Genomic DNA, 16,312 nt, shown 5'->3' on the forward strand with positions numbered 1-16,312 from the left:
GGTTTTAGAGACTTTGTCCTGGTTGTAGTTCTCGCCGTGTAAACAAAAATCAGATCATTTCAGTTCGCGGTCAGATTTAAAATTAGACTTTATGAACATTCACTTTACAGGCGGAGCAGTGCTTTAGCGGTTGGACCTGCTGCCTCACAACTACAAGGTCTGTTGTTCAATTCCTGCCCGATTCTTTTCTTCATGGTGTTTGCATGTTTTCCTTCAGTGTTCCTCTCGCCATCAGTATCTGCAGGTGTGGACTGTGGCTGCCCCCCTAGTGGTTCAATTGTTACCTACACAGAACAGATTTCATATGTAAATGATGAATAAAACTTTTCCTTCTCAGACTAATTTAATAATGGAGCAGTGACTGTGTTTGGCTAACAAACCTAGCCGGTTAGCTAACGCTGATGCTATGCTAGCTGTGATGGCTAGCTTGATGAGTGGAACAAACCGATCTTCCGGCCACGACCCAATAACAAGCTGCACAGCAGCGACACACAATGTTTATTGCATCTGGAAGACAGAAATGTGAATCTTGTCAGAACAATGAACACGTTTGCGTGAGACAGATGAGTGGACGTGGACATCATGGAATCAGATCCTCTGTTTATTCGTCCGTCTTCGCCCGCTGCCTCATAAAGGCCTTCGCCTCTTTCTGCAGCTGTTTGATGTCCTCTTTCTCGCTGTCGTCTGAGACAGGAGGGGAGTAGTCTGAGTCGTCACCCTCGTCCTCAGTCTCGTCGTTGATGAAGCTGTCCTCATCGCTGAAGTCCTCATCCTTGCTGTCAGCGGCTGTTTTGTTGGCAGCAGTTCGAGTGGAGCGAGCTGCAGAATGGAAACGGCAGAGTTGACTCGTGGGTGAAACCAGCCGCGCACCTTTATCCAGATTTAGGAATCAGTTCAGCGCAACACTCACGGATCTCAGTGCCAAGAAATAAAAAAAAAAACCTACCTGGTCTTTTAGTGTGTTTGTATTCTTTCCTGTGAAGAGGATTTTTCCTGTAAACAAAAAGTGGTCAGATGTCATCACTGCCAAAGAAAAACCTGATCACTCAAACACGATCAAAGAAACCCGATCACTCAAACACGATCAAAGAAACCCGATCACTCAAACCCGATCAAAGAAACCCGATCACTCAAACCCGATCAAAGAAACCCGATCAAAGAAACCCGATCACTCAAACACGATCAAAGAAACCCGATCACTCAAACACGATCAAAGAAACCCGATCACTCAAACACAATCAAAGAAACCCGATCACTCAAACCCGATCACTCAAACCCGATCACTCAAACCCGATCACTCAAACACGATCAAAGAAACCCGATCACTCAAACACGATCAAAGAAACCCGATCACTCAAACACAATCAAAGAAACCCGATCACTCAAACACAATCAAAGAAACCCGATCACTCAAACCCGATCACTCAAACACAATCAAAGAAACCCGATCACTCAAACACAATCAAAGAAACCCGATCACTCAAACACAATCAAAGAAACCCGATCACTCAAACACGACCAAAGAAACCCGATCACTCAAACACAATCAAAGAAACCTGATCACTCAAACACGATCAAAGAAACCTGATCACTCAAACAAGAAACCTCTGAAGAAGAAGCAGCTCTGGGTTTGAATCCTGGTTGTGGAAATCACACACATCACTATGTTTTGAATGCTGTTGCTAACTGTGTACTCAGGTTCTCGTATTGGTTGGGGGAGTGGGGGGGGGGGGGGAGGTTTGAAGTCGACTACTAGGGATTGAGAGGAAAACTCCCTTTATACCATCTGACTGCTTTTAAATGTTTTTATGATGTAATTTTAGAAACTGTACCTGTATCCCAGGCTGGCTGGATGTTGTGATTTTATTTCATTTATTGAAGTGTGGGTGTGTGTATACGTACATTGTTGTGTATTAAACTTATGTCTCTCTCTGTTCATGTTGTTGTGTTGGCTTCTTGGTCAGGTCACTCTAGGAAAATGGTAAAGAAATGGACTTTTATATCACACTTTTCCATCTACATCAGATGCTCAAAGTGCTTTACAATAATGCCTCACATTCACCCCAATGTCAGGGTGCTGCCATACAAGGTGCTCACTACACACCGGGAGCAACTAGGGGATTAAGGACCTTGCCCTTAGTGATTTTCCAGTCAGGCTGGGATTTGAACCGAGGATCCTCTGGTCTCAAGCCCAACGCTTAACCACTAGACCATCACCTCCCACCAAAAAAGAGGAAAAGAGATTTTAAATGTCAATGAGGTTTTACCTGGTTAAATAAAGTGTGTGTGTGTTAGTAGTGTGAAGTGTCTTGAGGCAGCTTTGTTGTGATTTGACACACACACACACACACACACTGTCCTGAGCAAAGCATGTTGAGTTGCCCAATTTTTGGACAAAAAAATCTGTAAATTATTGGTTGAGCTTGTAGATTTTTACTTTTATTTTTTACTGTTTTAAGGTCACTGACCTTTGACCCACCGACCTATGCTATAATCCCTCATATAAAGTGGTAAAATATAACCAGTGGGGCAAACAGCCTTTTTTAAATCCAATTAGCTCAAAAGATAAGAACACAGGTGGTTCAGCTAAACATTCTCCCTGATTTCCAAAAACCAGAAAATAATCCCCAAAAGGCTTCACTTCATCAGCTTTCCCATCATTCCTTTCACTGGTTCTCTTTAGTCCGGTGGACTAACCTGTAGCAGTCGGTCCCGTAGGGGCACTCGGGTCGGTCCGCCTCTTGCTCCTCCTCCTCCTCGTAGTCGGTGTCTCCGGGGTGGCTGCACTCCTGGAAATGGAGCGGATTTTTCCTGGATAAAGGCACAAAGCGGAGACGTGAACAAGGATTACCTGCTGCTTCCTGACCGGGATCAGACCTCTAGTGGGTCTGGATCATTAAAGCCACAGCGCCCGGATTGGACCGCCGGTCTGCCACAGTTCAGTTTGTCCTGAAACGGCGACACTCGGTGATGATTTAAAAACAACAGCGTTGTTATGGAATCCTGAATCATCCCACATGATGATAAAAAATAAAATCGTTCCAATTATAAATTAAATTTGACGTGGGAGCAGCTGTTCATGAAAACGTGCTTAGCGTGACGCACCTGTAGCACTGCTTCCCGTACGGACACGGCGTCCTGAGCCGGGCTTTGAGCTGTGTGGGTTCGGATCTTGAGCCGATGGCTTTGACTCGTCCGTCCGTTTGGTTCCCAGAGTCGCTGGACGTCAGCGCGTTTCCGTTCTTCATGGATGTCTCGCCTCTTTTTGTCTCTCCCTCTGTTTCCAAGGCAACGCTGTCAGACTCATCACTGAAGGCGGCTCTGCTGGACTCGCCCGCCCGCCTCGTCATGGCTTCGTCCACAACATCATCCTTAAAGTGAACAAAATAAGTCATTTACACCGGCGTCTGATCGGGATCTCACTCCTATTTGTCATGTGAACAGACAAAGTCAGTTTTACATTTCATAATAGATTCAACAGACTTCAAAACGCAGCCGTTTAAGTCCTTAAATCAGGTGACAATTTCTGGAACAGGAAGTAGGCGGAGCTAGAACACCTGAAAGGTTATTTTGGGGTCATTAAATCTTCGAAAGCAAAATGAGACTCAACATTTTTTGTCGGAGCTGCAGGTCCTTTGTTATTCTTCTGCCTCTTCTTTTTTGGCGCCGTTTCCTTCTCATTAAGCCCCACCTCCTCAGTGGAGGAGGTTGTGGTGGGTGTAGCCTGTTTGGCTGGCCCTGCCTTTTTACTGGTTGATGGTCCCACAGCTTTCTCTGCAGCTGATTGGACACAGAAATAAATACATACATTTCACAGGTTTACACAGATTCACATTTTTAAATAAAAGCCCCCAAAAAGCTCAACACAAGGAAGTCCACAGAGAGAGTCCAGGTTGGGTTCAAACCCGCGACCTCCTGAGTACATTCAACAGGTCAAACACACTCGCTGTAGCTTGTGTTTGTGTTTCGGGTAACAGAAAGATGAAATCCGGGTTTGACCTTTCTTGTGGGAGGAGGTGCTCGGTGCTGCTGCGACGCTCATCATCCACGGCGGTAAACTCTCTTCCTGTTCGTCTGATTACGCCCCGCCTCCTTCGACAGTGCAGAGTCACGCTGTAAAAAACAACATGAAGGTGAAGAAGTCTGAGCTGAAAATCTGACTATTCAGGTTCACGCTGTCTGAGTCACCGAATCAAGAACTGATCCTGGTTTAATCCGAACCCTTCTTTCCCTGTCACACTGTCACGCACACATTTAGTTTTAAACCCGTCCTTCTTGTGTATGAAGCTGGTCGATGTTTATGCTTTACCATGAGCCGTCAAAAGAAAGTTTTAAATGTGAACTTTGCGCTGATACACTGACATCCTACTACCTACATGAGGTCATTTGTTCCATTCCCTCGTTTGGGCTTTTTGTGTTGCTGAGCTCGTGTGTGTTCTCTGTCAAATTTTATCGAACAGTTAACTCGTGCTCAGTGTGTGTGTGTGTGTGTGTGTGTGTGTTTTCTTCTCTCTGATTGGCTTGTTTTGGTTTTTCAGTTAAATGATGCCTCGGTTCCGCTGAAGCTCTTTACACTTAACAGAATACAAACATTGTGTGAAATAAAGTTCTGATTTGGCACAGTTTTTACGCCAGATGCCCTTTCCTGACACGACTCCATATTCCATGGGCACTGGGCTCAGGTGCTCTTGAATTGATTCAATTCAATTTCTTTCATTTATGTAGCGCCAATTCACAACAAAGCTGCCTCAAGGCGCTTCACAGTAGTAAGGTCTAACCTCGCCAACCAACTGAGAACCTTCTGACCGCTTGGCCATCATGTGAAAGAACCTTGGGACCTGTAATAATGGCAGTAAAGCAGCAGCACAGGTGGCTGTCTGTGTTTCAGCTCCTCACGTTGTTACAAACGGCGCTGGTTTTCTCTTTGTGAAAGTTCTGCTGTGAGTAAACAAACCTGATCCCCTGTTCTGTTGGGACTCTGGGCTTCCTCTTCCACAGTGGACTCCTTGGGAAGGTCAGGGGGCGGAGTCTGTCCCTGGTCCTGTCCAACAGGAGGCGGAGCCTCAGCATGTTTCTGAGGTTCTTCAACTCCAAACATCTGACTGTTCCTGCCGGAGAACAAGTCTGATTTTATCACAGCAGAACCTCCTCCCTCAGTTCAGTTCTTCTTCTTCTGTCAATCATATTTCAAACAGAACAAACGTAGGACAAACAACAAAAAAATCTCATTTATCTTCATTAAGATTCATCTGACAGGAATCACTCATTCAGTTTATGAACGAGTGAAAAATACACAAACATCTGCACAGAAACAACAACAACAATTTTTTTTAAAAAAAAGGTCTGAATTTAAATCAAGGCTGAACTTCAGGCCATGATTTCATACATTTGATTTGTCTCAGAGCTTTTTTAAAATCTAGAACATCAAGTCCAGCCCATCCATCGGTCAGCCGTACGAGCTTTTAACGGACAGATCGGTATCAGCGTTATTTTTGCTGACATGAAAACATTTATTTTACCATACAACTTAATTTATAAAACACCTTAAAACAGCCACTGCTAACACGAGGCGCTGCACAATACAAGCATCACACAGATTAAGATACAATAACATAAAAACAAGAAACACAAAATAAAACTGAACTCAAATCATCAAATTAAGTCTCAGTGGTGTCAAAAGCCAGAGAAAAAAGATGAGTTTTTAAACAAACTTTAAAAATAACCAATGAAGGTGCCAGAGGCAAACTGTTCCACAGACCGAACAAACACTGCAGACAAGGCGATTAACTTGCAGTAGTGTTCAGAATAATAGTAGTGCTGTGTGACTAAAAAGATTAATCCAGGTTTTGAGTATATTTCTTATTGTTACATGGGAAACAAGGTACCAGTAGATTCAGTAGATTCTCACAAATCCAACAAGACCAAGCATTCATGATATGCACACTCTTAAGGCTATGAAATTGGGCTATTAGTAAAAAAAAGTAGAAAAGGGGGTGTTCACAATAATAGTAGCATCTGGTGTTGACGCTACAAACTCAAAAACTATTATGTTCAAACTGCTTTTTTATCAATCCTGTGAATCACTAAACTAGTATTTAGTTGTATAACCACAGTTTTTCATGATTTCTTCACATCTGCGAGGCATTAATTTTGTTGGTTTGGAACCAAGATTTTGCTGGTTTACTAGTGTGCTTGGGGTCATTGTCTTGTTGAAACACCCATTTCAAGGGCATGTCCTCTTCAGCATAAGGCAACATGACCTCTTCAAGTATTTTGACATATCCAAACTGATCCATGATACCTGGTATGTGATATATAGGCCCAACACCATAGTAGGAGAAACATGCCCATATCATGATGCTTGCACCACCATGCTTCACTGTCTTCACTGTGAACTGTGGCTTGAATTCAGAGTTTGGAGGTCGTCTCACAAACTGTCTGCGGCCCTTGGACCCAAAAAGAACAGTTTTACTCTCATCAGTCCACAAAATATTCCTCCATTTCTCTTTAGGCCAGTTGATGTGTTCTTTGGCAAATTGTAACCTCTTCTGCACATGTCTTTTATTTAACAGAGGGACTTTGCGGGGGATTCTTGCAAATAAATTAGCTTCACGCAGGCGTCTTCTAACTGTCACAGCACTTACAGGTAACTCCAGACTGTCTTTGATCATCCTGGAGCTGATCAATGGGTGAGCCTTTGCCATTCTGGTTATTCTTCTATCTATTTTGATGGTTGTTTTCCATTTTCTTCCATGCATCTCTGTTTTTTTTTTTTTTTTCCATTTTACAGCATTGGAGATCATTGTAGATGAACAGCCTATAATTTTTTGCACCTGCGTATAAGTTTTCCCCTCTCCAATCAACTTTTTAATCAAACTACGCTGTTCTTCTGAACAATGTCTTGAACATCCCATTTTCCTCAGGCTTTCAAAGAGAAAAGTATGTTCAACAGGTGCTGGCTTCATCCTTAAATAGGGGACACCTGATTCACACCTGTTTGTTCCACAAAATTGACAAACTAACTGACTGAATGCCACACTACTATTATTGTAAACACCCCCTTTTCTACTTTTTTTTAGTAATAGCCCAATTTCATAGCCTTAAGAGTGTGGTACCTTGTTGCCCATGTAACAATAAGAAATATACTCAAAACCTGGATTAATCTTTTTAGTCACATAGCACTACTATTATTCTGAACACTACTGTATTTCAAAAGCTGAAAGAGTCACAGCGCCTCATTCATTCACGTCAGCGTTTATCACAGACATCAGTCGACTCTCCAGCAATCTGAATGGGATGGAAATAAATCCCATCATCCACCAAGACAAAAATTAAATTAAATTAAATTTAAAAAAATGTTAAATTACTCTGTTTGGCCTCCGTGTGGAGGGGAGCGGCAACGCAAAACCGTATGCATGTTCGATGATGTGCATATCAACATCTACATGCTCCGCCTACCAAACAAAAGCATTCAGCTGGCGGTGGAAACGCAAGCCAAGCCACACCGTCATGACCCGTACCACGCTGACCCGAACCACTCGGTGGAAATGGGCCTGTCGGCGTACGCTGGCTAAACTGTCAAAGTGTGTCAGGTCTCAACTCCCCAAAAAATCCATCATCAGTTGGGCTGTAATATAAAGATTTTTTTCTGATTACTGTTTAATCAAACTAGATAATTCAAACATCAGTCCTTCAGTGCGTAAGTGTGCAGAGGTGCTGGTGGGGGCGCTGTTTCACCAAAATATAAATAAGTTGTAAATCAATGGGAGAATGATATTCATAGAAAACCGTTCAATAACATGGGTCACTGATCCTCCTGGAGGTCACGACCCTGCAGGTGACTCTCCTGGTTCCACCCACTGTTAACTGAGTCACCTCTGGGAGCAGGGTCGGTGACCTCTGGGAGCAAGGTTCTTTGTTCTAGAATGTCCTCAGAATCAAACATGTCCACCAAATGTTCCTGAAATGTCTTCCAGTCTGTTAAAACTGGTTTCAGTTATCTGGTTTCCTGTAAACTTGGTGATCTGAAAGTTGGAGAAGTGGACCGGACAGATGAGGGTCGCCTTTAAATCTAATGAGTTGATAATTTCCTGAGAACTAAAACTCGACCAAACTGTAATCAAGCTGCAGCTTCAACACAAACTGATTTCGGCTGAATTTAGAACATTCGGTCAACAAATGCAGAGCGAGCATCGGGACAATGAGATAAGACGAAAACTCAGCCAAAGCCCGGAGTCTGAACAGCCAACACACTATCCAGGAGCACACTCAGCCCATCAGCGAAGACAGCAGACACGCCATGTCCTTCTATAAATAGTCACAGACATGGAACTGAATGAGTGAAGATACCTCGGAGTGACATCTTCTGCGCCGGCTGCTTCCACCCTGTAGAGGTACTGACCCGGCAGCAGGGAGAACAGGTCTCCATGATGGAGGGGGAACCAGCGGTCTTTGTCCAGAGAATGAGGGGCGTCATTCAGGGACGACTGCATGAAGCACGGGTTCACGTGGGTCTAAAACCCAAGGACAAAGAGACACTCAGAGGCAGAGATCACCTGAGCTGCACGTTAACCTCCACACGCCGTCAACGAAGTCAGCCAATCAAAGGCCAGCCCACACCAGACTCAACCAATCAGGAAGAGGAAAAACATGCAAGAAGAGGAAACCTCCAGGAGTTGAAGCTGCTTGAAGTCGCTTGAAGTCACTTCAAGCTTGAAGTCACTTGAAGTCGCTTGAAGTCACTTCAACTCGCTTGAAGTCGCTTCAAGCGACTTCAAGCAGCTTCCAGTAGCTTGAAACCGCTCAGAAGACAAACAGAAAACAAACGTACAGGTTTGAGGTGGAGCTGTCCGTTCAGGTTCTCCAGCAACCCGTGGTGTCTGGACACTCGTTTATCACTGACCTGAGACAAGACAAAAACCAAACATGGACATAAACTTTCAACCTTCAAAAACACATCAACAACAAAACTCAACATCCTCACTTACTCAATACTTTAGATTTATGAGGTGATTTGATCCGGTGAGGATGCCCCCTGGTGGTCTCCCTAAGGAGGTCTTCCAGGAACGTCCAACAGGGAGGAGACCCCAGAGAAGACCCAGGACACACTGGAGGGATTATATTTCCCAGCTGGCTCGGGAAGGCCTCGGGATCCCCCAGGAAGAGAAGTTATGGGACTTGGCCAAGGATACGGAAATGTGGGATGAGCTGCCTGGTCTGGTTTGTGGACACTCTGGTCATAGAGTGTCCACAAACATCTCAGGACCACAGCTCTGCTTTCTGAAGATAATCCAGTCCTGATGGATTCTGCAGAACATCTTCTCCACTCTTCACAGGGACGGTTTCCAAAACCAGATAAAGTATTCAGTCTGAGAATCTCCTTCATCAATTACATTAATTATCAACTGATTCATCTATTTATTTATTACGTTTTTTTGATCAGCTCATCAGTTTCCAGTTCAGCTCCAGATCTGTTATCATAAACGGGTCAGATCCTTAAATTCTACCTCGTGGAATAATATGGAATCCAAGAGGGCATATCCAGATGTCCTAAAGTTCTCCATCCCAGAGGAAGAGAACCCTTCTAGTCCCAAGGACACATAAAAGCTCAGGACCATAACCAACACAGCACCACAAGGCCGACCTGTCAATCACCTGTGTGGACCTGTCAGTCACCTGTGTGGACCTGTCAGTCACCTGTGTGGAGGTGACCGTTTGTCTGATGGTTTGTGTACAGAGTCAGACGGTGACTGAGATCAGATCTGCTTCTTTAATCCACAAACACATAAAGTGACGTCCTCAAAATGATGAGGATCAAAACCCAGAGGTGGTTCTGAAGGTTCTGAGTGTCGCTGCTGTCATCAGTTTTAATCACTGATGTGCGTTCTGGTTCTAAGGACTGATGTGAGTTAAGATTCTGACGACTGTTGTGGGTTCTGGTTCTGAGGACTTACCCCCAGCAGGGCTCCTCGGCCCAGTACCGTCTCTCCGGACGGAACCTGAACCGGATCCCCTCCGTCCACCGGGACCAGGACAAAGTTGGACATCAGGTCAGCGTCCTGTTCGATTCGAAATTAAGACATAAATATATAAAATATAAATGCGTTTAGTCCTAAAAAGTTGGCTAACATTTAGCTTACGCCGAGTTAAGCATTAAATTGCATGTTTATTACCTGTTTAGTATTATAAACTGGATAATTATTTGCTGCTCAGGAAACAGAATTAAATCCAAAAAACGAAAGTTATTTTATCAAGTTTTATCGTCATTTTTTAAAGGCAGAACGGTGGTTTATTTTTATTTTTCTTCTTCGTGTTATTTCCTGACGGCTGGCAAGCAAAAATAAATTGTGCATTACCGCCACCTACTGGAATTTGTTTTGCCAACTACTGAACTTAGTGATTAGCACTGTTGCCTCACAGCGAGATGGTCACGGGTTTGATTGCCTCCCGTGGCCTTTCTGTGTGGAGTTTGCGTGTTCTCCCTGTGTTTGTGTGGGTTTCCTCCGGGTGCTCCGGCTTCCTCCCACATCCAAAGACACGCAGGTTAGATGGACTGGAAACTTTAAATTGTCCGTAGGTGTGAATGTTTGTTTTGTCTCTATGTGGTCCTGTGACAGACTGGCGTCCTGTCCAGAGTGAACCCACCTCGTGCTCTGTGACTGCTGAGATAGGCTCCGCCCCCCGCAACCTTTAACTGGACTAAGTGGTTGAAGGTGTGTGTGTGTGTGTGTGTGAGTGAGTGTGTGTGTGAGAACTTCATACATTTTTTGGTTTGAACATTTTTCATTCAACTTTATTTTTGCCCCATAAAACAATAAATATGTGAATTGATTAGTCAGTGTGTAAGAGCTCCTGAAAATAACTGTAGCTCTTGGATTTTTACTGGGATTCATACAGCACATTAACGTTGTTTATTTAATTTAGTATAGTTTAATTAGTCAGAACTAAAAGTGTCCCAATCATAGAATTCGAGGCAGTAAACAAGGAGCAAAATTGCAGTTTCACTTCATGTTCATGTTTCAGTTTCACTCTGAGTACAAACTGCGCAACTTACACACAAATGCGTTGGATTCGTGGTGAGTGAGTTATCTTGGCCTAACTCTACGGGACTGGTTGATACTTGGCCCGGTGGATGAGTTATCTTGGTGAAGTCTGCAGTATCTTTGGCCACAGTGCGCCTGCGCACAAACGCTTTTGACATTTAAATCTGTCAGTTAAAAACAAACAAACAAAGCGGCCGTCCGTCGGTAAGAAACTTTAATATCCGGGTCACGGTGTCGTTCATCATTTAAAAAATTTACTGACATCATCCAACTGTAGCACATATATATATTGATATGTAAAAACTGCGCGGAGATGGACGTTTAATTCACACTCTTCTTAAGCTAAGCTAGCTAAAGCTAAACGAGCTTTAAGCACGAAGAAGCGTTTCCTTTTTTTTTTTTGAGGGGTTACTTTTGCAGCACTGTAATATCAGTCACCAAATGTTATTAAAAACAAAGTTAGCAGCAGCCGCAAAAAACACTGAGCTAGTGCAAAATAAGTGTTTAATTGATTCTGTGTCTGTAGTTTTAAAAGGAAACTACTGCTGGCCACGCCCCTTCTTTGTAACACAAACTTAGGGCGTGTCCGTATCCTGTGGGCGTGTCGCATACAAGGGAGAGTCCAGGTGTCCATCCATCCATCCATCCATCCATTTTCTTCCGCTTTATCCGGAGTCGGGTCGCAGGGGCAGCAGCTCAAGCTAAGCCGCCCAGACCTCCCGATCCATACACACCTCCTCCAGCTCCTCCAGGGAACCCCAATGCGTTCCCAAGCCAGCCGAGAGATGTAGTCCCTCCAGTGTGTCCTGGGTCTTCCCCGGGGCCTCCTCCCAGTGGGACGTGCCCGGAACACCTCTCCAGCGAGGCGTCCAGGGGGCATCTGGAAAAGATGCCCGAGCCACCTCAACTGACTCTTTTCGACGTGGAGGAGCAGCGGCTTCGACTCCGAGCTCCTCCCGAGTGACCGAGCTCCTCACCCTATCTCTAAGGGAGCACCCAGCCACTCATCTCAAACTCATCTCGGCCGCTTGTACTCGCGATCTCGTTCTTTCGGTCATGAGCCAAATCTCATGACCATAGGTGAGGATCGGAACATAGATCGATCGGTAAATCGAGAGCTTTGCCCCCCTACTCAGCTCTCTCTACCACGACGGTCCGACACAGCGACCGCATCACTGCAGATGCTGCACCGATCCGTCTATCGATCTCACGCTCCATCCGTCCCTCACTCGTGAACAAGACCCCGAGATACTTAAACTCCTCCACTTGAGGCGAGGACACTCCACCGACCTGAAGAGGGCAAAGCACCTTTTTCTGGTCGAGAACCATGGCCTCGGATTTGGAGGTGCTGTATGAGTCCAGGTGTTACCAAAAAATATGTCAGATTTCAATTAAGAGAAAAAAAAAAAACGTTTTAGAAAGTACAAAATAGAACCCGTGTCCAAAATGAGAAAAAGGATTTTATTGATTTCTCTTTACAGCTTCTTTTTTGTTACAATGCAAGAAATTATGAATTTACACTCATATTTTACTCCCCCCCCCACACACACATTCAATTTTCGTTTCGAAATGTGCTATCAGTTTTGCTAACCTGGTTTTGTTTGTATTTTTAACACCCCCAATTTATGGTCTATTTCTCACTCAGTCATCTTGAACCGCTTATCTGCCATCGGGTCGTGGGATATTTTCTGTGTTCTTCAAATCTGTTTTTTTTTTTTTCCTTTGAATAACAGCTTTTTGCTCAAACCCTCTTTGAACAGTTTTCAGTTTTCTTTCACATCCTCATAATTTCTGGGTGTTAATAATGTTTTGTCCACCTCTCTGTGTTCTCAGGCTGCTCCGGACCGTCGGACTCGGAGCGATTATGCAGGATGAGGCCACATGGGTGTCTTCTAATGTATTTTTCTTCTGTGAAGGAAACACCTTAACGTGTTCCGGGGACACTCTCCCCCAAAACTTTGCAGAAACACTGCCAACAGAAATGAGCCTGAAGATATTTGGTGAGCTGGACGCGGCGAGCCTTTGCAGCGCCGCACAGACCTGCAAGCTGTGGAATCACATCATCGAGGACAGCGAGCAGCTGTGGAGCAACCAATGCATGTTGGTCCGAGCCATCTGTCAGAGAGAAGTGGACGGAGACAGAAGAGGCGGTCTGTCCTGGAAGGTGGGCGGAGTCTGAAAGCAGAGCACAAAAGTAACTGACACAAAACAATGGCAGCAACTCATTAAAGTGTCTTAAGGTGGCAAGAACACGTCCACCTGTGAGGGAGTCAAAGCGTCGACCCGCTGACAGCGCCGACATGATGTCATTGGCTGACGGCTGCTTTGTTTCCAGGTGACTCTGGTGAAGAATTACACCAAAAGCTGCCTGAAGAGAGACTGGCTGCGAGGACGGTACAGCCGCGTGGGCTCGGCGGATGAACTGCGCGGCCGGAAGATGGTGCCACTGGACGCTGAGACTTGGGGCGAGATCCTTCAGGCAGAGCTGGACAGATGAGCCGCCGCACTTATTCATTTAAAGCACACGCAGCACTTCAAAGTCTGATTTTATTTTAATTTATGTTTTATACGTTTGGGTGATTTTGTGATGACAGAAAATTGTTTATAACTGCTGCAGATTTTTTTGTACTTAAAAAAGGTATATGTTGGGGGGGGGGGACAAATCATATTTTGCTGTAGTGCACTGAAATGTGTAAGATGATCCAACTCTAGTTTTTTTTTTTTTTTTTTGGGGGGGGGGGGGGCAGTCATACTTAAGATTTGTAAAGCATTATGAAAATAATTTATAACAGGTTTATTTTTTTCAGTTATGACAAAACAAAAAAAACAAAACAAACTGCTTGCTTGTTTGGGTTTTTTATTTGATTCAAACAACAATGAACTTAACCCACGTCACTATGAGGAGATATTAAAAAGACGGTTCAACGTTCTGTTTTGTAGCTGTGCTGAAATAATCTGATTTATTTTCACTGCTTTATTTTTCCTCTCCTGAAGGGGGCGCTGCTTCGTAGTTCTTGTCCAAAGTCTGAGTTTGTTGTGGGTGGTGCTTCAGTTTCTACCTCACAAATTGAGTCAGCCAATTAGAACCTTGGTAAAAAAAAAATTAACACAGCAATTTGACACCTTTTTAGTGAGAACAGGTTAAAATGATTATTTTTAAATAAGTTACAATTATTTATATAGCACCAAATCCTAAACCACCTCCTAAATCGTAAATCACCTGGGGAGGTGATGGTCTAGTGGTTAAGGTGTTGGGCTTGAGTCCAGAAGCTCATGGGTTCAAATCCCCACCTGACTGGAAAATCACTAAGGGCCCTTGGGCAAGGCCTTTGTATGGCAGCACCCTGACATCGGAGTGAATGTGAGGCATAATTGTAAAGCGCTTTGAGCGTCTGATGCAGATGGAAAAAAAAAAGTGCTATATAAATGCAGTCCATTTACCATTTACCTCAAGGCGATTTGCAAAGGGAAATAAACATAACAATGCATCAGCCGGAACAGCAGAAGCCTGCTGGCGTCAGGCTGGATGGTCCCCATAAGGCCCCCACACACACGAGTCATTTCGGAGCTCGGACTCCTCGATTATATGGGGTTAAAATTGTCTCTAAAATTGTAAATGCACACACGGTGATCTACAAATAATCATTGATTTGCAAATGTGTTCAGATATCCACAAATGCAAATTTCATATATGTAACTTGTAAATTGGTCTTTGCAAATAATGTATTTGCAAATGTAGTGGATATCCAGTGTGCGTGAGTGTATTTGTGAATCAGTAGGCATTTGTTTGTGGATCTGTGTGGATTTCGCGAAAAGAATGTCTCAAAATTACGTCACAGAGGAAAGCGATGAATGTGTGTAATTGGTGATCCACAAATGCTGAAACTCAATTCACAAATACAATTTCCAGTTTTACAAATGTAATTTTTTTTTTTTTACCAATTAAGTTTTTTATTTGCAAATACAACATTATTTGCAAAGACCAATTTACAAGTTACAAATATGAAATTTGCATTTGTGGATATCTGAACACATTTGCAAATCAATGATTATTTGTAGATCACCCTGCGTGCATTTACAAATATTAATGAGACAATTTTAACCCCATACGATTATCACCACGTTTCTGCTTCAGACTGACTTTAGAATGATTGAAGAGGTTTTACTTTGTCATCTGATGATTAATAATCACATTATTCCCTTTGATCAACTCAGAGTCAGACTCAGAGATGCTGCTGTGGTCCCAAACAACACATGCGCAGTGAAGGTAGGACGGATCAATTTATAGAGGGGACTGTTCGGTCGGCGACACCGGCTCTCTTGCTGCTGCCACCTGCTGAATGTTGGTAAACTCATGACTAATAAATATGGTGATAGGACGTTTTTTGTTTCTGGCCCTCATAATTGTGTTCAAGTTTAGACATTTCTTTTCAGTAAGAAGCCTCAAAATTGATTTGGGAGATAATTTCCACAACATGGATCCATTGGATATGGAACTGATCGATAGATTTTGTGCTGGAACTCTGTTTTGGTGGTTTAAATGACGGGTGCTGAGTCTGCTTGTTGTTATGGGGCCATTTGACAGCAGTGGCGGCGGGGTGCCTTCACCAGTGTAAACAAACATGGCGGCGCCCAGTGAAAGGTGGTGGACTTTACCTGTTCAAACTGCTGGTTTTTGTGGCTGGTGATGTTCAACAGCACCCAGGACCCTGTGAGCTGACCGCATTGGATAACCAAGCAACCTGTGACCTGCGTCAAAAAAATTTGACATTTCTCCATGTTAATGTCAGAAGCCTATCACCTGAGCTCAGGAAGATTAAACTCACCTATCAAACTAAGCCAGCTGGTTGACGTGGTTAGATAACAACATATCTGAAGCTGAAATGGAGATTTCTGGATATCTGATGCCGCACAAGGATCGTAACAGAGCGGGAGGCGACGTTGGTGGGTGTATCTGCTGTGACATCACGTTCAACTGCCGACCAGAGCTGGAAGTGGACTTGGAGGCTGCATGGTTTGAAATCCTTTTGCCAAGGATTAAACCCATACAGACTGGTATTTTATATCGACCACCAAAACAGAGTGACTTTTATGACAAATTAGAGTAATGTTTAATCTACGATGGTTTTAATACAAGTTACAAAATGAAACATGTACCAGATCAATCACTGAAAAACTGTTGATCAGTGTTTTATCTGACACAAATCATCACTGACCCCACTAGAGTGACCCCCCAACTGTAGATCTCATCATAGTATCAGATCCCCATA

At 43.8% G+C, this 16,312-nt stretch overlaps 3 protein-coding genes across 4 annotated transcripts in view; 1 reads left to right on the forward strand and 2 right to left on the reverse strand.

Annotated features, from left to right (window-relative positions):
* Nucleotides 1-5,096, reverse strand: part of kif16ba (kinesin family member 16Ba) — a 57,614-nt gene extending 52,518 nt beyond the window's left edge. The window contains 6 exon segments of the mRNA XM_034189311.1: nucleotides 947-993; nucleotides 2,698-2,811; nucleotides 3,106-3,371; nucleotides 3,611-3,780; nucleotides 4,000-4,113; nucleotides 4,955-5,096. Of these exon segments, the coding sequence (XP_034045202.1) occupies nucleotides 947-993; nucleotides 2,698-2,811; nucleotides 3,106-3,371; nucleotides 3,611-3,780; nucleotides 4,000-4,045 (643 nt within the window). The 5' untranslated portion in view covers nucleotides 4,046-4,113; nucleotides 4,955-5,096.
* Nucleotides 4,856-10,321, reverse strand: aplf (aprataxin and PNKP like factor). The gene is made up of 5 exons (XM_034189318.1): nucleotides 10,173-10,321; nucleotides 9,954-10,058; nucleotides 8,831-8,902; nucleotides 8,350-8,513; nucleotides 4,856-5,108 (listed from the first exon to the last, which is right to left on the reverse strand). Exons 2-5 carry the CDS (start codon nucleotides 10,044-10,046, stop codon nucleotides 4,901-4,903), a joined length of 537 nt encoding a protein of 178 aa, XP_034045209.1. The 5' UTR covers nucleotides 10,047-10,058; nucleotides 10,173-10,321; the 3' UTR covers nucleotides 4,856-4,900.
* Nucleotides 10,322-11,079: 758 nt separating this feature from the next.
* Nucleotides 11,080-13,674, forward strand: LOC117526774 (F-box only protein 48). Of its 2 annotated transcripts, XM_034188851.1 has the most exons (3): nucleotides 11,080-11,246; nucleotides 12,876-13,206; nucleotides 13,378-13,674. In XM_034188851.1, the coding sequence occupies exons 2-3, from the start codon at nucleotides 12,907-12,909 to the stop codon at nucleotides 13,537-13,539; spliced, it is 462 nt and encodes a 153-aa protein (XP_034044742.1). In that variant the 5' UTR covers nucleotides 11,080-11,246; nucleotides 12,876-12,906; the 3' UTR covers nucleotides 13,540-13,674. The 2 variants fall into 2 exon arrangements, with proteins under 2 accessions (XP_034044742.1, XP_034044741.1); XM_034188850.1 differs by lacking the exon at nucleotides 11,080-11,246 and having other exon boundaries at nucleotides 12,585-13,206.
* Nucleotides 13,675-16,312: the final 2,638 nt, after the last annotated feature.

Source organism: Thalassophryne amazonica, chromosome 15 (genome assembly GCF_902500255.1).
Source record: "Thalassophryne amazonica chromosome 15, fThaAma1.1, whole genome shotgun sequence".
Classification (NCBI taxonomy): domain Eukaryota; kingdom Metazoa; phylum Chordata; class Actinopteri; order Batrachoidiformes; family Batrachoididae; genus Thalassophryne; species Thalassophryne amazonica.

What these genes read in the sequence shown, in the direction of transcription:
- aplf (XM_034189318.1), bottom strand. Translation starts at nt 10,046, where the DNA reads ATGTCCAACTTTGTCCTGGTCCCGGTGGACGGAGGGGATCCGGTTCAG. An exon ending in GCCGAGGAGCCCTGCTGGGG is followed by an intron (nt 8,903 to 9,953) that starts GTAAGTCCTCAG and finishes GTCTTGTCTCAG; the next exon opens with GTCAGTGATAAACGAGTGTC. An exon ending in GACAGCTCCACCTCAAACCT is followed by an intron (nt 8,514 to 8,830) that starts GTACGTTTGTTT and finishes CTTGGGTTTTAG; the next exon opens with ACCCACGTGAACCCGTGCTT.
- LOC117526774 (XM_034188850.1), top strand. Translation starts at nt 12,847, where the DNA reads ATGTTTTGTCCACCTCTCTGTGTTCTCAGGCTGCTCCGGACCGTCGGA. An exon ending in GAGGCGGTCTGTCCTGGAAG is followed by an intron (nt 13,207 to 13,377) that starts GTGGGCGGAGTC and finishes CTTTGTTTCCAG; the next exon opens with GTGACTCTGGTGAAGAATTA.